Here is an 18,892-nt window from a genome sequence, read left to right on the forward strand (position 1 = left end):
CACCAGCCTCCTGAAAACTGAAGAAAATTATGTATCCTGATATTCAACAAATTTACACAACACCACACAACTTGTCTTTATTATGTTAATGCAGACATAGTGTGCAGAGTGACACAAAAAGTTCAGTTTGAAAATGTGGAAAACTTTCCATTTGCACTGTCAATTAGTCCATGTCCTGGTTTCTGAGAAAAACTGCATTCCACAGTAGCTGGGTTATTTATTATGAATAAGGTTATTTAGAGAGGACAGTCCACATTAATAAGCATAATTGTAAACAAGCAATACGCTATATTTTATCCTGGGCCAACCTACAACCTGAATGCTAAATTGAAACAGTTACTTTAATTTTAATATAATTAATATATATATTAATATATATATATATCTTATGCAGTAGTGTGTTTATTCGACACACTCTTTGTATTTTCCAAACTTTCTAGGTTTCCTAAACTTGCCAGCAACAGCTGATTATAAGAGGTTGTAAGTTTATTGAGTTTATTTGAAATGAATTGTTACACAGGCATCCTTAAATAGAACCGTGTCTAATGGGGTTTAATCAGATGCTCTTTAGAAGACAAATAAAACCTTCTAAACAGACCCAAACTGAACCTGCTAAAACTCTGGAACTAAAATATGTAGCTACTGCATACAGCATCTTGGTGTGAATGATGATCAAAACCTCATTAATGCCTTCATAAATATGTCCTTACTTAGATTTAGCACCCTTTATAAAATCTTTGACACCCTGGGGAACTTTGGACTCAGTTTGTCCTCTAGCTTAACATTTAAATATACGTGTACAACTTGCCTAGAGCACCCTAACACGACCGACAAAGAAAAATGTCTTTATTGCCACTACAAATTACAGCTCACGTCTGGACTTCCATACATGGTATGGTTTATATGCAAACAAAACATGTGCTATCTCTGAATCACAAATGTGAGGGTAGGACAAATATTTTCGTCTCATATATAATTCAATACATAAAACTAGAATACATGAAGCTGAACTATATAAGTCCACATGTAGTGCATGCCTTCCCTCAGACTGTCAGCAAAGCAGCTTTTGTACACGAGCCATGTGGCTTCAATTTAGGAAGTCTTAGCTATAGCACCAAAAAACTAAACGAAAAAGTAATCTTCCCCTCATGGAGGAATATTCCCATGATGAAATAAAACAAAATAAGATTAGGAAAGTGTTGGAATACTCCCACTAGTAAAAATCAAATCTCATAATTCAGTTTCATGAAAAAAAAGCACAGGGCCAAAACTTTGTTCAGAAAGCGCTTAGTGGTTAACTCCCACTACAGTCCTCGCTCCTCTGTCTCCTCTACACACACATACATGTGCTTTCTGGTACATTTACCATCATTTTCGCAAGTTTGAGGTTAGCAAACATTTTATGAGGATGTCTCAGCTGCCTAATGTGGTATAAATTTTGTAAATAACCATGAAGGCTCCTGCCTCTGGCCATCAGAAAGAGAGGAAAGAGATAAGCCCTGTGGTATTCTACTAATGTGCCTCACGGGGAAAAGTCTGTTTCTATTTTGATACTATAGGCAGAAACAAACTGATATTACCATTTTCTAAACTAATTCTCTTTGAGGCAGTCTGTCATTCCCACACTCTTAATTCAAGTTGCCTTTATATACATCCCCAAATCAGACAAGGCTGAGAAAATGTGAACAATGATATTACAAAGAAAACCATCTGTGACTCCTGCATTTACTTTTATTTCTTTGCACAGTATGACAGGTCAGGACTGCAGGCGGGTCAGTCCAATACCCATAATCTCTTCTTCCTTAGCCATGCAATTCCATGAATGGTCCTGGAAAATATGTTGCCTTGAAGACTGCATATGTTGCTCTAAAATCTCAGCAAACTTTTCTGCATGAATGCTGCCGTAACAGAAGTGTATATGGGCTTTCCCAAGAGGACTGATATAACCTCACATCATCCCAGTGTCTGGCTTTTAGAGGTAGAGCTGACGAGTTCGGATGCTCCTTTTGTCTTTGGTCTGAAACACACAGCAGCCATCTCTTCCCAAAAAAAATCCTGGATACTGTTTGGTCTGAACAAACTACAAGTTTCCATTGAGTGATGGTCCATTCCAGACGCGTTTGAGCCCAGAGAAGTTGAAGGTTAACATAGAGACTTCCTTTATGCACAGTAAAGTTTGAGGTGTTATTTATGAATGGAGCTGAATATTGTAGTGCTTCACAAAGGTTTCCAACAGTGATACATTGCCCATGTCATGAAAACAGAGATCTTTATGCAGCGTCATCTGTCGTTATAAGCAACACAATTCTAACTCCTATACGGGGTAACCAGCTGTATACATGCTTCCACTATCTGACATCTTTCTTAATACTTTGTGTGTATTTCTATGCGTAGTAAATTGATTCACAAGTATCTCCAGTGTCAGCACTTTCGACAACTATCACACATGAATTTTCTGCTGTACTAAACTCCACCTTCTGTTTCCATGGTGACGTGGATATCACCAAACAGACCCAGACTGAAATGTTCATGGTTATAACTTCCAAGTGCAACAGAGACAGGATGTTGGTGCAAGTCAGACATCATGATAGCTTCGACTTTTTTTGTCGTAGTTTTTTCTGATTTAGCAAATTTATCACAGATTTGAAATTAAAATTCTAATATTCAAATAATTTCATCTAACAATTGTATCAGATGGAATTATTTGATTTTTCGTTATATTGATGAGATGTACTGCAATGGATTCCCTTGATAAAAATCTTATTCTCCACCACTTACATACTTAACAATTAAATCCAATAACTTATTTATAATTTTTTCAGCTCCCAAAACCAAGACTTTTAAGCAGAAACATGACATGAGTAACTTATTTAGGTGTTTGCTAACTGTCATTTAGTTTGAGTTTTATCAGACTGACAAAACTCTGGCTTAAAGAGGCGATGGACATCTGAGAAAAAATATGGAATTTGGCCTCCTGTCACTTTTGAAATATTCTTTTAGGGTATTTCTGTTCTCTCAGTCAAGGTTTTTGAAACTTTTATTTATTTATTGTTTCATTTATTGGCTATTTATTCATGACCGCGTGATGCTAACAGCTCCTTCTGCTTCTGACTGGTGATTGATCTGCCCTCTTTAAACTTCCTGTGGGGCGCTAATAATGTGGATATTTGGCACAGTAATAACAATTATAACAATACAAAAACAACAATGATAATAATGTAATATAAATCTCAAATGAATAGAGGCGAGTTCATTGCTTTTAGTGTAGCTCCTAATTATTTCATTATCTATCTTCAAGATCCTAAAGTATCTGTGCAAATGGGTATTTAGAGTTCTACTTCTACTTTATAGCAAAAATAAAAACACCCATTGCACAGCTTTATCTAATTAATTGACACTGAGTGTGTTTGTAGGAATACAAATTTCGGTGTGTCACTAACAAAAGGCATACTTAACCATTAAGCAGAAAAGAGACGATGTCTCTACCAGGCCAAAATCTCCAGCTACATTCTTCATCTCCTTCTAACTCAAAAAACATCAACCTCACTGTCAGTTCTCAACAGACTCCAAATCGTTCGCGTCTAAAACATTATCTGATCTGTTGCCTGACCTCAACAGAGATCAAGGCGAGATAGAGGCAAGTTTTGTGTTCCTTTAATTTTGTCCCAATATCTTTCAGGGACATTAAATAATCAAATTTCACTCTTATCTCCTCACTTTCAGATCTGAGGCCATGAGGAGGGAGTGCTGATGGGGAAACAGAACTTTCCCACAAGAACGCTGTGGAGTAGTTTGGCAAGATAACATGGCAACATCAGACCAACCATTACTGCGTGTCTGCCTTTAAAGTTGAAAATACTTTTTGGAGAACTAATTTAGCTGTTTCCCCCCTTTCTAAAAAAATGGACAGGATTTCCCTTTGCTAAACAATGTCTTTCTTTTTTTTTTTTTTTTAAATGTTGGAGCCCAGTAGCCACAAACTGTACTTCCCATGACCATTTACCAAATCACTAAGGTTAAACTGATAAACACTGAAATAACTGCAAAGTATTTTGAAAACAAATAACAAAATAAACAATAAATCTCTATCCTTTTTCTATATATGCACAAGTTCCCTCCCACAATCTCTCACACAGCCACACATAGAACCAGCAGTACAGACCGAAGCACAGCTCGGAAAGCTCCAGGGCTTTAGGGATATATATGAGCAAAATGGTGTGTGAATTCACCGTGATACCCCAGAATCTGGGTCAGCAAGACCTCAGTTGTTCCAGTAACTAATACTCTGGACAGATCCTTTGGGACAAAAACCTGAAATGAGAGCATGAGCGAGAGGTCTGCTGCAGGATCACTTAATTTCAGAGATGTACATCCATTAGTATCTATTGACAATCTTTTTTATTTAACCTTAGGCTATTATGACATCATTTTCAATTGTTTGTGAATTGTTGTGTCATCAATTCCTTAGACTACCAATCACTATTTCTACCAACATCATGTTTCTAAAACCCCAGAATGCACAAACTTAACAGTTTCTCACAAGGACCTTTTCCTTTTTTTTTCCTTTTTCAATTTGTTTTGCAATTAACAACTTCATCATTAGATGCAACTAAATTCTGCACACTGTTCTATCAATTTGTGAGCATTTACTACCGTGGAACTGTGTGGATATAATGCAGGATACTTCGCCATGTAACTTCAACGTTGAGCTGAACAAATAACATCATGCTTTTTTTCTCCTTCTTTAAAACAATGACAATTTCCCTCCTTTTTACAATTTATTACAGTGTTGGCTGTTTGTGTCATGTCTTATATTTTTTTCAGAGGCCAATCTGAATAAAAACAGCTCCAGGTGAGACATCTAGAGCCACAAGAGAAGATCTGCATCTAAGTTATCAGCAAATCAAAACTACATGACAAAATAAATGAAAATTTACACAATGTACACAAAAGCCTAACAGCAACCGCTTTCAGAGGGAAAAATAGGCCTTAAGACTGAAGTAGCAGCTCAAGCAAATCAACTAAACAATAAACGGCTTACTTTATCATCAGTCCATGCTGGTTTTCTGGGTTTCTAGGACAGGAACATCTCTGGACGATCTGTCCAGTGTTTTTTGGGGTCCCTTTGGTGTCTGTGTTGCATGTGTGGCTGTCTGGTATTTTACTATAGATGAAGATGCATCCATTTTGAAGTCAGTATTGCTTCAGAAAAAGCTGAAAGTCGAAAGGTCAGTGGTTCAATTCCTGGCCTCCCCAGTCCAACTGTCAAAATGTTCTTATGCAAGACACTGAACCCCACCTTGTTTCCAATGCAATCACCACTGTGTGAATATGTGTGATAGGAAAAAACACTGCATAGCCTGAGAAACACTGTATGAGTCTGTATGTGAATGGGTGAGTGTGACTTGTGGTGTAAAAACGCTTTCAACTGGAAAAGTGCCATATGAATGCAGCCCATTTATCATTTGCCTGACACATCACTTAACAGATCCCATAATACTCACAGGCATGTCTACATTTTATATCTAAACATTATTTTCATTTTCACATATTTATGATTTGATCAATTCTGCCTGTTTTTTGCTCTTAGAATTTCATTTAAGATCATCTCTAGCTTGCTATGACATCATGCTATGCTAAAGATAATATTTCTAAAATCACAGATCAGGAACAAAAAACAAAGATTATAATTAGAAATAGTTGATCTTATATGCCTACACAGTTCCTTGAGATGAGATCATTTTTAGTCTGTAATGTTGTTCGGGGTATCAAATGATACTAAATTTCTTGTGAACATGTTGTTAAGTTCTCTATATCATTAACCGCCAATGTCATCCCAGAGCACCTGTGCAGTCTCCTGCCATACACTAGGGCCAGTTTTTCAGGAAAGCAAAGAATATTCACCTCATTCTCCAAACAGAGCTGTTTTTTTTAGAGAATACTGAAAATGATTTCAGCTGCCTGAGTTTGGACTTGATCCTCTCCTGTTTCATTGAAGTTAATCCAACTCACTTCCTGCACAAAGATCAACTCCCCGATAACGAGAGGGTGCTTCTATTTTAGACTTTGGAATGTGTGTTTGCATATATCTATGTGTACATAAGGGGATCAAAATGAAGAATGATCTCATCTGGCTTTCATTTGCATTTGCCTAATCACTCAAATTTTGCTTTCAGTTGGGTGAAATCTTACAAACCTAACTTCACACTGAGAATATGATACTGAGAACTTCAGAGAGTCTGCTTCAATCCAGAATCCACAGAATGTACTGGACAAACTTAATCCACATCGGACTTACTCCACACCCCTCAGGTCTTAAATGATCTGCCACCAACTTCCAAGTGCCAAACACCACAGGAGCAAGAGGTTATTTTTTCCACGGACACGGTGGGTCAGAAACATTTTGGAGAGAGACTTTTGATGTTGTGGCTAATGTTAATGTATCGATGTTTGCTTCCATTCCAACAAAACAGTGCCTGTGTTCATACTGTTTTGTCTATCTTTATCTTGAAAATTAATAGAATAATGACATGAGCAAAAACTGAATTTGAGTTCCATAAAGGCAGATAATCAATGAAAACGCCTGCTTGGGATTTGTTGAATATACACAGTTATCATTTTAAGGTAGGGTTCAACATAAATTTTTCAAAACTGATTTTGAGAATAAGGAACCAATAAGGACCAATAATCATTATTTACAACTGATCTGTAATAATAATCTATACCAATCTAAAAATAATATCTAATATTGGCTGCAACACTTGGCAAGGCCAATGATGTATCAGACCTGAGTTAAAGGGCATAAATCTACACATCTATGGTCTTTTTTGAAAGTGTAAATCAAAGTACGTATGTTGTATTTTTACGAGCTGAGAGACTTAGGATTTAAAGTTTCATATCCATCTATACTCTATACTTTTTTGTTTTATTCAACTTGTTAACTTGGTGAAAATAATCGCAAAAAAAAGAAAAAAAAAGGGGCTCCGGCTCCAGCTCCAGACTGACACAAGAGTTTTATTAGACTTCACTGAAAAATCTTCACCCAAGCACTAAAGACTTGAAAATGTATGATATGCTTACAGCTCAGCAAGAATAAAACATGCATACACACAGACAAGCCAATGTCTTTCTGTCCATCACGGTGGCACTGACAGGCATGGATACTAATCTGTCCGTATAACTTACAAATGGAAAAACAAGCCTTTCATTACAATCTTTTAGAAAAAGCGAAAACAGAAGCTGTGTGTAGTTTAAATTTGTCTTCAAATAAGAATCTAATTAACACTCATTGTCCCGTCAGGATGCATTTCTTCTGATCCAAATCTGCCCAAGTTTCTGTAGCTTGACAGACTGTCAGACACAAATATACTTTTTAGTCTTCTATCCATAATCATTGTCATAGTGTGACCCATTTGGATGACTGATAACTAAGCTTTCAAAAATCCTTAAACATTTTTAAACAGCTGCTTGTTGCTGCTTAGGATATGAAAAAAGCTACACAAATCTTTTGAAAATGTTCTTGAATGTGTGATTTATTAGAGAGTAAACAGCAGCCAAAATCTGTCTTAGCAAAGTGCATAGACATTTACAGCATTGCAGCAGCACACTGGCCATACAGCAGACCTGAGGCTTAATTGATGAGAAGCAGGCTGCTGCAAAAATATACAATATACTCAAAAAACTTCCCTGAATATAGAAACAAAAAAAAAAGATATGCTAATAAGTTGGTTGTGTAATGACACATGATAATCAGATTTGAGCTCTGTTTGGCCTTCACATGTGTTTGTTTGCTTGAATGTTACATTTAACACATTATTAAGCCACCAACTGAATCAAAAATTAAATTAAAGTTAATCTGCAACATGGGAGTTTGGCTAAAAACCCAGGTATCTTTTATTTTTCCATACCTGCTTCAACTTCTTGGTTGTATTGTGATGTGATAAAGGATTGGGAGCCTGCTCTACTTTTTGTTTAGTTTTGAACATTCTGAGTCTGTCCAGAGAGGGCTGCAGATAACTTAGCTGCCACAGACATAAGGCAACACACCCATGATGAGTGTAATACAGGGAATAGCCAGCTCTGAGGAATTAGATTTACACAAAGTAACCATCAAATTATTTCTAATGAGTAGTCAGTGTGTATGGGTATGGTAAGGAATCTTATATTCTTTAGATAATAGGAACAATGCTGTCAAAAAAAAAAGAAAAAACTATTTGCTAATGCCCATGAATTAAAGTTCGCTAAAACAAAGTCATGGATGTAACTTATCAGATCCACCTCAACCTCAGCCCCCCTAACGGAATTAACGGAATGTAGCATTATTCTTGTAACAAACCATTAAGCCTGTCAGGTTATTGTGATCCAACCCAGACACCAAAGTAAAATGAGGGCATTTGACATTTCCAGAAACCATGGACAGGGGTGTGCTTGCTTTTAGAGGATGATTTGCTCCTGCTGGATTGTTCAAGTGGAGACCTCCAGCAGACTGAGGCCGTTTGTAGCTGAGTGTGAAGCAGCCAGGATGAGAACCTGCATCTCTGGCTGAACTCCACACACTGAGTTGGGAGTGAGTCGCTGCCTTTACAACCTGCAAACAAGCACGTATTTGAAAGTATGAGGGGTTTTACTTCAAGTCTTTCTTTGAAAGACCTGAGTGCAGTCTCAGGGCATTGTTTTTATTCTATCTTGATTTTATCTCGCATCCCAGTTCCAGTTCCTTATGAATCCCAAGTTAGTTATTTCTAATTTTTACATATTTTAAAACTTTTGATCTTATTCACAGTTAAGCGTCACTTTGTGGGGAAGATGGGAGAGAGATCAGGCTCTTCAGGCTGAGAAATATTCAAATCAAACATGTTCCTGTTTTAGAAAGGTAAAATACCAGTGTTGTGTGGCACCCCATTTCTTTGCATTCCTGCTAAAAGACAAATCAAACCCTGCAAAGCTTTGATTTGTCTTCCCTGTCATTTTATTCCTTGTCATTCCTTCCTTGTCATTTTAAACTTATGAAACACAGATCTGGTTTTCTACAAATTTTCTACACACACACAATCACACACACACACATGAGAGAGAGATAGGGAGACAGTTTATGATTTATCAAGCAACAAGGGGCAGTAAAAACACAGTTTGGCACGTAGGGAGAGGCTACTGACGTTCTAGCTGTGAACACAATGACCAATTCTGAGAAAGCAATTTACCTGAGCTGAGCTGAACTGAAATGAATTACTGCACCTAGAGGGGAAGTTTTTCAACAGATCGAGTTCAGGAAAAACACATGATCAGAGCAATGAAAAAAGTCAAATGAACAAGCAAATCCTAAGAATGTCTGAACATTTATGCTGAATTAAATTTCAGCTGTACATGATGCACAGGCTCACAGCCTCTGTTTGAGTCAGATTTAAACTGAGCCTTTCTCTCATCTGAGTAAGACATGTATCAATTGTTTTTGACTCTTTAGGGCAGACAGAGAAATGTAAAGTATGTGCTTCACCTGAAGCTAAAGCAAGCTCGGCAGATAGACTAGAGATTTCAGTGAGCGCCCCTTAACTGCAATTGTGCTGATGCAAAGTTGAACATTTTGAGAGGAATGAAAAGCAGACAAGCCTTCAGTTATTCACTGTTTTTGTGCATTGCTTTGTGCTAAAATGCGATTGTTTCCTCAGTTTAGTTCTAAATATGGAAAATACATGAAAATATATTTTAAGCAGTGAAAATTAGTCTTGATACTTTTAAACTCAAAAGCAAAAATTAGCAAATTAGTTCAAAGTTAGTTAAATTAGTACTTTTCTACGCGTACTCTGAATGTTGGAACGATGCATTAAATAAAGACAAGACTTTAAAACGCTGTCATTAATAGGTGGAACTGGGTGAAGAATCTGGCCATAATTTAAAACAAAATCATTTATAAATTAATTTCCAAAAGAAAATCCTGGTGATTGACAAATAATTACCCTTCTTTTCTTCAAACATCATTTCTATTTATTTTTGATCATCCCATCAGGGATGACTACTATGGGCCATACCATAGACTGTAAGAACAGCAAAAATTAAGTTGTGGGGATCACACATGAAGCTAACATCTGATAAGCAGTAGGTGTCATACAGTAGGAATGCCAACGCAAAATGCAAACTCAGTGGTATAAAAGCTAACCAAAGCTATGTCCAGTAAACCTTGTGAGATATTTATCCTAATCTACTGACAGATTGCCTGTAAGCATCTAAAAATGCAACAAAATGCACCAGAGCTCACATTTCCAGACTTTTTTAGACTGTTGCCTGTGTCATTTGTATTCTGAATGACAGAGAATGAACAGTAAACAAGCTTTAACACCATAATTCAGAATAGATCTTAGTCTGTTCAAAGAACGATGGGAAGCCACGACAGAGGTTAATTTCTTAGATGGTTAATCACATGTCTGGCAAGCGATCTGATCAAATTTAAATGATAGTTTAAATGAGTGGAAATTGAGTTAATTTTAATTTTCCTGCTCACTGTTTCTTTCAGCAGTATTTCTCTAGTAGGCCGTCAGACAGCTGAGTAAAAGTCCTGACTTCCCCATCCCATTAACATTCCATGAAAAATTCTTCTTTTTTCCATAGGTAATTTTACATCTTGCTTCTGTATAACTTCTGCTATAAAGAAAAACAAAAAAACATTGTAAAACATCCAAAACACAAACATTTCTGTTATGACAGTAAAACAGTAAACATCTTCAGGTGATACCTGCCACATTCTACACTCAGAGTTCTGGGTGGCTGACATGCCAAAGGAGAAACTGCACCTTTCACTCATTGCTTTGGATATAAAACCGCCACTGTTTTGTTTTACTCCTTCTACTTGTATGAGTATTGTTTTTTCAAATAGAAAGTGGACAGGTCTTGTGTGTCATTAAATTAATAAATACCATTTAATTTACCACTGCAGACTTTTCCAACAACATGGGTTGCTTGTTTTGAGGAGAAAACTTTTGAGGTATTGCTTTTCTTCACAACTCTTTGATGTACTGTAGACCGACAGCATGTCCGTGCATGGGAAACTTCAGACCAAACAGCAGTTGACGACTATGAATGGGAATGAATAGGGATCTTCAGAATCTGAATGAATTATGAGTTGTAGGGACTCCAATATCTAGTTTTTAACAGAAAATGTTTATTTGCTCCATGTTTTCCAAGTTCAGTTAACATTATGTGTAATTCAAATGTTAAACAGATTATCTTCTCATCTTATTTTATTGTTTTTTTAATGCTGAATGAAGGGGAGAATCCCAATTTAGTTCATGTGAATTATGCTGCTGACAGCTAGCTAGCAAGCCAGCAAAGGTAGCCACAAACCAGTGAAGTGATAGTGGCTACATCCACTTCTCTATTACGGTCAGCTGCATCCAGTGAATGTAGAGGAGAATTTAATACCAAAAAAAGCATTAACCTAACAGTTGGTGAAAGTGGGCTTAACATAACTCTCATATATGTTGAGCATAACTATGTGTCAACTGGATGCCACTGACCACTGTCAAGCAATAATATATAAATGTTTACGGCTTGACTCTATGACCCCAAGAGCAGTGAAATAAATAACTGTAGGGTTCATATGTTTTTTTTTTCTCAGCAGGAATTTTGAGGATTTTAGATTAGCTCATCGACTCTGCTCTGGTATCTATTTTCTTTACTATGCATGTTACGTCTGACTCACCTGGACATCTCTGACTCTTTGCTGCCCTGTATCTACTTCCCCAAACAATTCCTTTGTACATTCACCACAAATCATTTGCCAAACTGACACTTTGAGCTCCTTGCAATTACATTCCAGAATTCTTCTGTCTGCTGGTTTTCTGCCTGTTTTTGATCCTGCCCCCAGGACATGGACTCTGCTTCTGACAGCCTCTTCTGCTTTGTTTGGAGGCCTGGTTTCCGTGACCAAAGATATCTTGCTTTTCAAACCAAATCTTTTTTTTTTTTAATCATCGACTGGTTCCTGTGTTTTACTTTTGTGTCCTGCTTTTGAGCATAATGTGAACATATCCAACCATGGAAGTGGAGATTATTATCAACTATGTATGAAAAAGACAGATCCATTAAAAGAAATGAAATAAAAAGCAAACCATGCCTTTGTCCTTCTCAGCAAAATAACTGCCTTCATGAGATTCTAGCCCAGAGCTGACTAGCCCAGACAGGTTGATTTTACAGTCCACTTTCTCATCAAATCAAAAAGCATGGAGATGTGAGAAATAAACTGGGTGAGCTCTGTGGAGCTTTCGAAGGCATGAATTGCACATCTTTGGATAATATCCTGCAATCTCTTGGGGTTAATCTCTGTCTCAATATTAGTCAGACTGAGTCTGGCTGCTTTAAACATACAGGTAAAAGTGTAAACACATGAAATCTGACCCTAAACAATTCCTTCTTTTGCACTTGTATTCTCTGATTCTTTACTCATAACTTGTGGAAAAGGGAAAACAAATGTTCTTCTGAGAAGCATTTTAAATCATGATTTCTTCTAAAAGAGCTTTCTGAAAAGGCTCTTATTTTTGTCATCATTGTCTTGTTTTCCATTTTATGGTTGTGAGGCGGCATCAAAATCAACTTCTTCAAGAAAGAGAGAGGGCAAGGAGCAGGCAAGGGATGGAGACAGGGGAAAGTTGATAATAGAAAGAAGACAAACATTTCACACCATGTTCAAAGAAAACGAAGGAAAGGAACAAGAAAGAAATCTGCGGTGAAAAAACCCCAAAACAGTGCAATGTAGAGAGGAGCAGCTGGAGTATCTGAGGTTTCAATCAAACAATAATAAACCGCACAAGTCTTATAATAAATTGTAGTCAGGAGTGTTTACACTCCCCTGGCCTGTCTATCTAAACCAAGTGTCTGTGGGTGACTAAAACATGCTCTCTTTAACCAGTGACCTCCTTCTCATACACATGGTTACACACCTGCAAAAAGTGTTACAGCCTGCACAACCACAAACTGAGCAGTGACAGGAGGGTGTTGTGGTCAAATCTAACAATGCTTTGATCTTAACACCGCCTCATTTACAGCACTGATTTCTAATGATATGAGGAGCAAACCATCTGAGACTGACTGTGGGCAGGGTGGGCAAATGTTTAATGAGACTTGCAATTTGACCTGGATTCACACAAATAGAATATCAGTTCACTCTTAATCACATCAGCCATAATTGCTAACTGCCATATTAAAAGGAAAATCAGAGCAGTGGAAGGCAAAACACCCTGACTTTTGGCTCTGTGTATGGGTCAAGCTCCAAATACAGTAGGCAATAGATTTCCCATGATACAGCCTCTTAATATCTAATTGTTACCATGTCCACTCCTGGAAGGTATCCAAACTCCTTGCTCCAATTTACAGCGATTACTGTTTCACTTTTTTTATTCTTTTGACAGGCTGAGTGTTACTTCTCTAGTTTAGAAAACAGATCCCAAGAGTGTAAAATCAGTGGAGTGCTCCTTTCAATAAAGTATTTAAAATTAACTTAATATTATTATAACAGATGATTATAGATTATAGCAGAATTTGAGTACTGCATTTTTGCTTTTTTTTCTAGCTATTTGCTTGTGGAAAAGACCTAATTTACTTACATGGGGGTGAGAGTTTCTCAACAATCAGTGACTCATCTGACCTGTCTCCCACATGACTCTCAGTCAAGAGAGATTTCATTCAAAACTCATGCTTTTGCTATGGCTCTGACTCTCGTCTAGTTTAGATCATCAAGCTGAAAATCAGTAGGAGACACACAGCAGATAACAGTGGACTATGTTCGGTTTTGCTTTGGGAATTCAACAGTATTTGTGATACAAGTACTCACAATGAACCTGCTAGTGATGGATTTGACAGTCTGAGTTGCAGCTCATATTTTTTCTCAACATTAACACTTAAGGGGAACAAGTTCTCAAGTTAGCACTTATACTTCCGCAAAAGATTGTTTTTTCCACAAAAAGAAAAAAGGGCCATACCAGCAACTGACTTCTCTCACATAGTGTTATTTCTGGGTTTCAGCTTTCACATCTGACCCATGCTACTTTAAGTAGGGATGTCAGCAGCTCTGATGGAGATAAAAGATGGTGGAGCTGAGTGAGCTGAGTGAATCACAGGAATAGAAGGGAGATTAAACTCCTGATTTTTCTCCTGTAACAGAAGCAAATAAGAAGCTCTTTACAGTCCTAACCATCGACACAATCACGAGATCCAGTCACTGTGCTGTACGGCTATTTGTGTGAAAATTTGCTTTTGTTTTGTTTAACCAAGTCTTACAATGTGCAAATTATGTAAAAATAAATCGTTGAAAACTGAAGCCATTGATCATTAAGAGGAAAAAATAAATAAATGCAGTAAAGTGAAAATGAAAAAAAAAACAAGAATACTGTCAACAGAGTTGAACAGTATCTTCTAACTGAAGCAAGACCAGGTTGAAACTGAGGGTATGACTGTATTTACCCAACAGCTTTAACATGTTTCAGATGATCTAAATGACTTCTGAATTTCGTCTATAGCAGGCATTACAAAATGAGCCTTGTTATGACTAATCACAGATCCAAGGTGTCAACTATCCATTGCTGGATCTGTGGGTGTACACATATTTTGGATGTTAGGAAAGGAATCCACTAATGTGGTTACTTTCATAAATACTTTCAGCTCATGGAACAGAAATCCTGCAAAACTCACAAAAAGGAGTGTATTTTTCATTGACAAACTGCCCTTCAGCTCATGTCCAAGAACATATTTTGAACCTGTTGATATTATCTGTTGAACATACTTGAATCAGTACATTTCTGAAAATGACTAAATTCTTTAGATTGTCAATGTAAATACGCAAGCCATGAACAAGAATAGCACCACTCAGTTTGATTATTCTGCTCTGTGTCGTGTTTTTGGAAGTGTCTACAAATGAAGGAGCACTGCTGCATCACTTTTGAATTTTGGTGTACTGTGAAATAGAGAGAAAGAGTGTAATGTTTGACTATACTGAGTGAAATGGTATAGTACTGCACTGGAATTTATGTAGACAGTGAATAAAAACATACCATGAGACCCTTCAGAAGGAACATCTGTCTCCCTATCTATATCCGACCTCTTTCTTCCCTGTTTCTGGCCTTTCTCTCTCTCTGTTTCAAGCTCATCTTCTTTCCTCACATTTATTTCTACTCCTTCTGTGCCTTCTCTCTCATGTCCTTCTCTTTCTCCAGAGTTTCATCTTTTCTCCTTTTTCATTTCCCGCCTTATCTATTTTTTTGTCCTAAACATTCCATTGTTTACAAAAGCTGGAATTATTAAACCTTCAGATATTTGTTTTTGTATTTGGTTGGCACTGAAACTTCGCTGAGTGACATAGCGTTGATTGTTTAACTTCAAACTAAAAACTAAGCTCTGACGTCACCTTCAGGTGTTGTAGCAGGAAACAAAAGAAGAAATCAATCAGCAGCTGACAAAAAAGCTGGGAAATCACACAAAAGTAATCAACAATCACCAAAAATGTGTACATAACTACAGTTATGATGACTGAAAATGAAGAATTGTAAATTCTATTCCATCTAAGTCCTATATCCTGACCAATTTTGGAATGTATGCTATCAAAATATATACTATGTGCACAGAAACAGAGAAGAAGCAGAATATTTAAAAGTCTTCAACTTAAAAACATTTAAAAAACACTCAGAACAACTGCCAGAGGAACAAACACCATCCACCCACAAAGTCCACCTCCAGGCCAAGATCTCCCTCACAAAACAATATGACAGGATTCCTCCAGTAATTTGACTTGCCAGTATCCTGCCGGCTGTAATCTGATTGAGTCTGTTTTCTGTCGGAGATAGATTTTAAAAGAGGACATCAGATTAAAGTTAACACCGTTTGGCTTTCTGTTTACTACACACACAGACGGAAAGCCCAAAAAATGTTCACAGACACACAAGCAGATAATGCACAAGATACACATTATAATTAAACCCACTAAGACTGGGAGGTGAGACACTGGGTGCGTGTTTTTTTTTTCCTTCACAACACACACACATTGATAAGATCACATCTAAAACATAAAAAATACAGCACAATGACAGAGGAACCAGCTGCTCAGTAGAAATCACATATTTTGTATGAATTTGTCATCTTTATGTGTGGCTGCGTGTTTGTATGTGCAAGCACATATGCACTTGCACTTTGTTTCTCTCTAGCCGTGAAGTACTCGTATTAAAGTTAAACAGTGCAGACACAGGAAGGCCACCTCCTTCATCATCCTCCCAACTTGAAGGAGCCGGGAGCACAAACACAGCCTTCAACTAAATCACCTCCGTCAACAAAGCTCCCGCTGTGCAGAAAAACCAGACTGCTGCACTCTTGCTGGGATATTATATATCATAAAGTTTGGGGGGGGGTATGGATAAATATTGTTATCCTGCCCCAAGCATTTAATTTGATTATACAGTCATTCAAATGATCAACAACACTGTAAAAGTCTGGGGGGGTTGTCTTTTTCTTTTTTTCCCCCAAGGACCAAAAGAAGACAACACACTGAAATAAAATAGTATTTCATATAAATAATATAAATTCAGGGGTGAGTATTTCCTGACACAATGACATAAAAAAGATGGCTGGCTAAACTCTAACTTTAAGCCTGCTTGTACATTTTACTGCTGCTTGTCTGTCACTCCTACGTGCTGCATGTTTTTTTTTACTGTCACACTGCTCATCTCTTCATTACCTCCCCAGCTCCTTGTATACTTCCAAGTCCCTTCATACACAGCATGCCAATAAGTTAAGGAAGTTTCGAAACCACTTGTAAGACATATGTTTGAGACAAAGCCTGAATCATATACTGTATATTAAACATACTTTAGATTCTATTTCCAGATGGGAGATGAGACAGACAGAAAAGCTTGTAACACAAGCAATGATTAGACCTCATGTCCTTAACACAGAAAACCTGAATTGACTGTTTGTTGCCAAGGCCAGTTTTCTTTTTCTCTCTAAAACCTTCTTCCAAACAATGCAGCTGAATGTGGATGTCTAAAGACCTGAGATCAGATCAGAATTTTGTAAATGCAGAGACTTCTTGCATTCATCAGTTCAGCACCTTTGTGGTTATTTTTTAACTGCTGCAACAATTATTATTTTTGTTGTTGTTGTTTTTTATTTTGGTGTGTGATGTACAAAAGAAAAAAAAGAGACAGCAGACTTTACAATACCCCACTGACAAATAGCTGATACAATCAGGAGTGCGATGTGGATCGGTCTGTTTGAAGGAAGAGAAAAATTATCCTGATTCCTACCTACGGCCTTGGTTGCTTATAATGGATGACAGAAAGACACCCACATGCAGATGTTATTTCTAACACATTTACACCCCCCTCACTCACACATGCAGTTTCTGTTATTCATAACTAAATCAAGGTGCATTTTTATTTGTAATCAGGCCAAAGATGAAAAAAGATGAAAAAAGAAAAAGAAAATTAATCTTTTTGGTTGTTTTGTCATAACAAAAGTTGACAGAAGCTGCTGTAGGTGTGGTTGTGCGGTGTGTTTACCTCAGTGCTATGGAAGTCCCATTGACCGATGCGGCTGAGCACACTCTTTGGGTGTGTCCATAGGAGCAGCTCCCCTGCCGTGTGTACCGTTCATCCCCACAGCAGAGAATCACCAGAAATGCCCTCCGAAAAGCCCGGTTCAGGAAGGCATACAGGAAGGGGTTCAGCCCCGAGTTTATGTACCCGAGCCACAGCCAGGCAGTCCACAGCTGCCAGGGCACTGAGTAGTGGATGAAAGGGTCCACCACATTGGTGATGAAAAACGGTGCCCAGCATAGGCAAAAGCAGCCCATTATAACCGCCAAGGTCTTTGCTGCCTTAGTCTCAATGCGCATTCGGCTGTTGCTGACTGGAGCATGCTCTGTGGAGGAGGAGCCTGTTGTTGTCCTAAGGCGGTAATGCTCCAATGGATCTGAGGATGTAGAGGACCTCACAGTGACAACTGGATCTGTCCCAGTGACAGGAGCAGAACCGGCTCGGTGAAGCGTCTCAATCTGTCGTACGTGGGTCATGGCGGTGACATAGATACGCTGATAGGCAAGGACCATGAGGGCCAACGGGACATAAAAGGCCACAGTGGAGCAGATCAGGGCATAAGGCCGATTGACCAGAAATACACAACTTGTGTCATTGGAGCCGCCGGTCAAGGCTCGCCTATTCGCAATCTGTGAATAGAAGAGATGCAGACAGAAAATAACAAACATGTGATATGCTATGCATGGAGAGGATTGGCATAGCTTAGAATAATCACTGGGACTTTGGAGAGAACCAGGCTAAAGTAGCTGTTTCCCCCTGCTTCCAGTATTTACGCTAAGCCAACCTAAAGGAGGGAATATGCAACTAAATAATAAAGTGCTTTGCAATATCCTATTCTTCTAAAAGAGTTTAAGTCTGTCTGGCGAGTTGCCCATAGCTTTATCCTGAATTGAAACCGTGAGAAGGTCAGAGCAAATAAAATTTTGCAGGTGGAGTAATGCCTGAAGCTAAAAGACGAAGAAGTTTTATCCCATTCACTTGTGAAAAAGTTAGTCTTGTATCATAGAAAACTGGTTGTTTGGGGGGGAAAAAAATTGGAAATAAATATGTATTAAATAGTGATTTTAGGAGAAGAGTTCTAGTTCCTGCAGCAGTTATTTGTAAAATAAGTTCTTACTGTTCAATTACATAGACATACGTGCAGATAAATATGTAACTGGTGTCTGAATTAGCTCAAGTGAGGAAGTTTCAACTGTGAGTAGAACATGACAGTAATCTCGTTTCTTTAAATTCTTGAAAAGTTTTGAAGGAAAGACAAATGTTATGTTATTTGTTATTAGGTAATAACATAAGAAACTAAAAGCCAGCCTGAATGTCATTGCAAT

General features: G+C 37.7%; 1 protein-coding gene across 1 annotated transcript in view; it reads right to left on the reverse strand.

Annotated features, from left to right (window-relative positions):
- Nucleotides 1-18,892, reverse strand: part of LOC140277393 (5-hydroxytryptamine receptor 4) — a 46,324-nt gene that overhangs the window by 6,819 nt on the left and 20,613 nt on the right. Inside the window, exon 6 of the mRNA XM_072372393.1 lies at nt 17,532-18,196. Within this exon, the coding sequence (XP_072228494.1) occupies nt 17,532-18,196 (665 nt within the window). The remainder of the gene's footprint in view (nt 1-17,531; nt 18,197-18,892) is intronic.

Source organism: Leuresthes tenuis, unplaced genomic scaffold (assembly GCF_036924035.1).
Source record: "Leuresthes tenuis unplaced genomic scaffold, fLeuTen1.0.hap1 SCAF_19, whole genome shotgun sequence".
NCBI classification, from domain to species: Eukaryota; Metazoa; Chordata; class Actinopteri; order Atheriniformes; family Atherinopsidae; genus Leuresthes; species Leuresthes tenuis.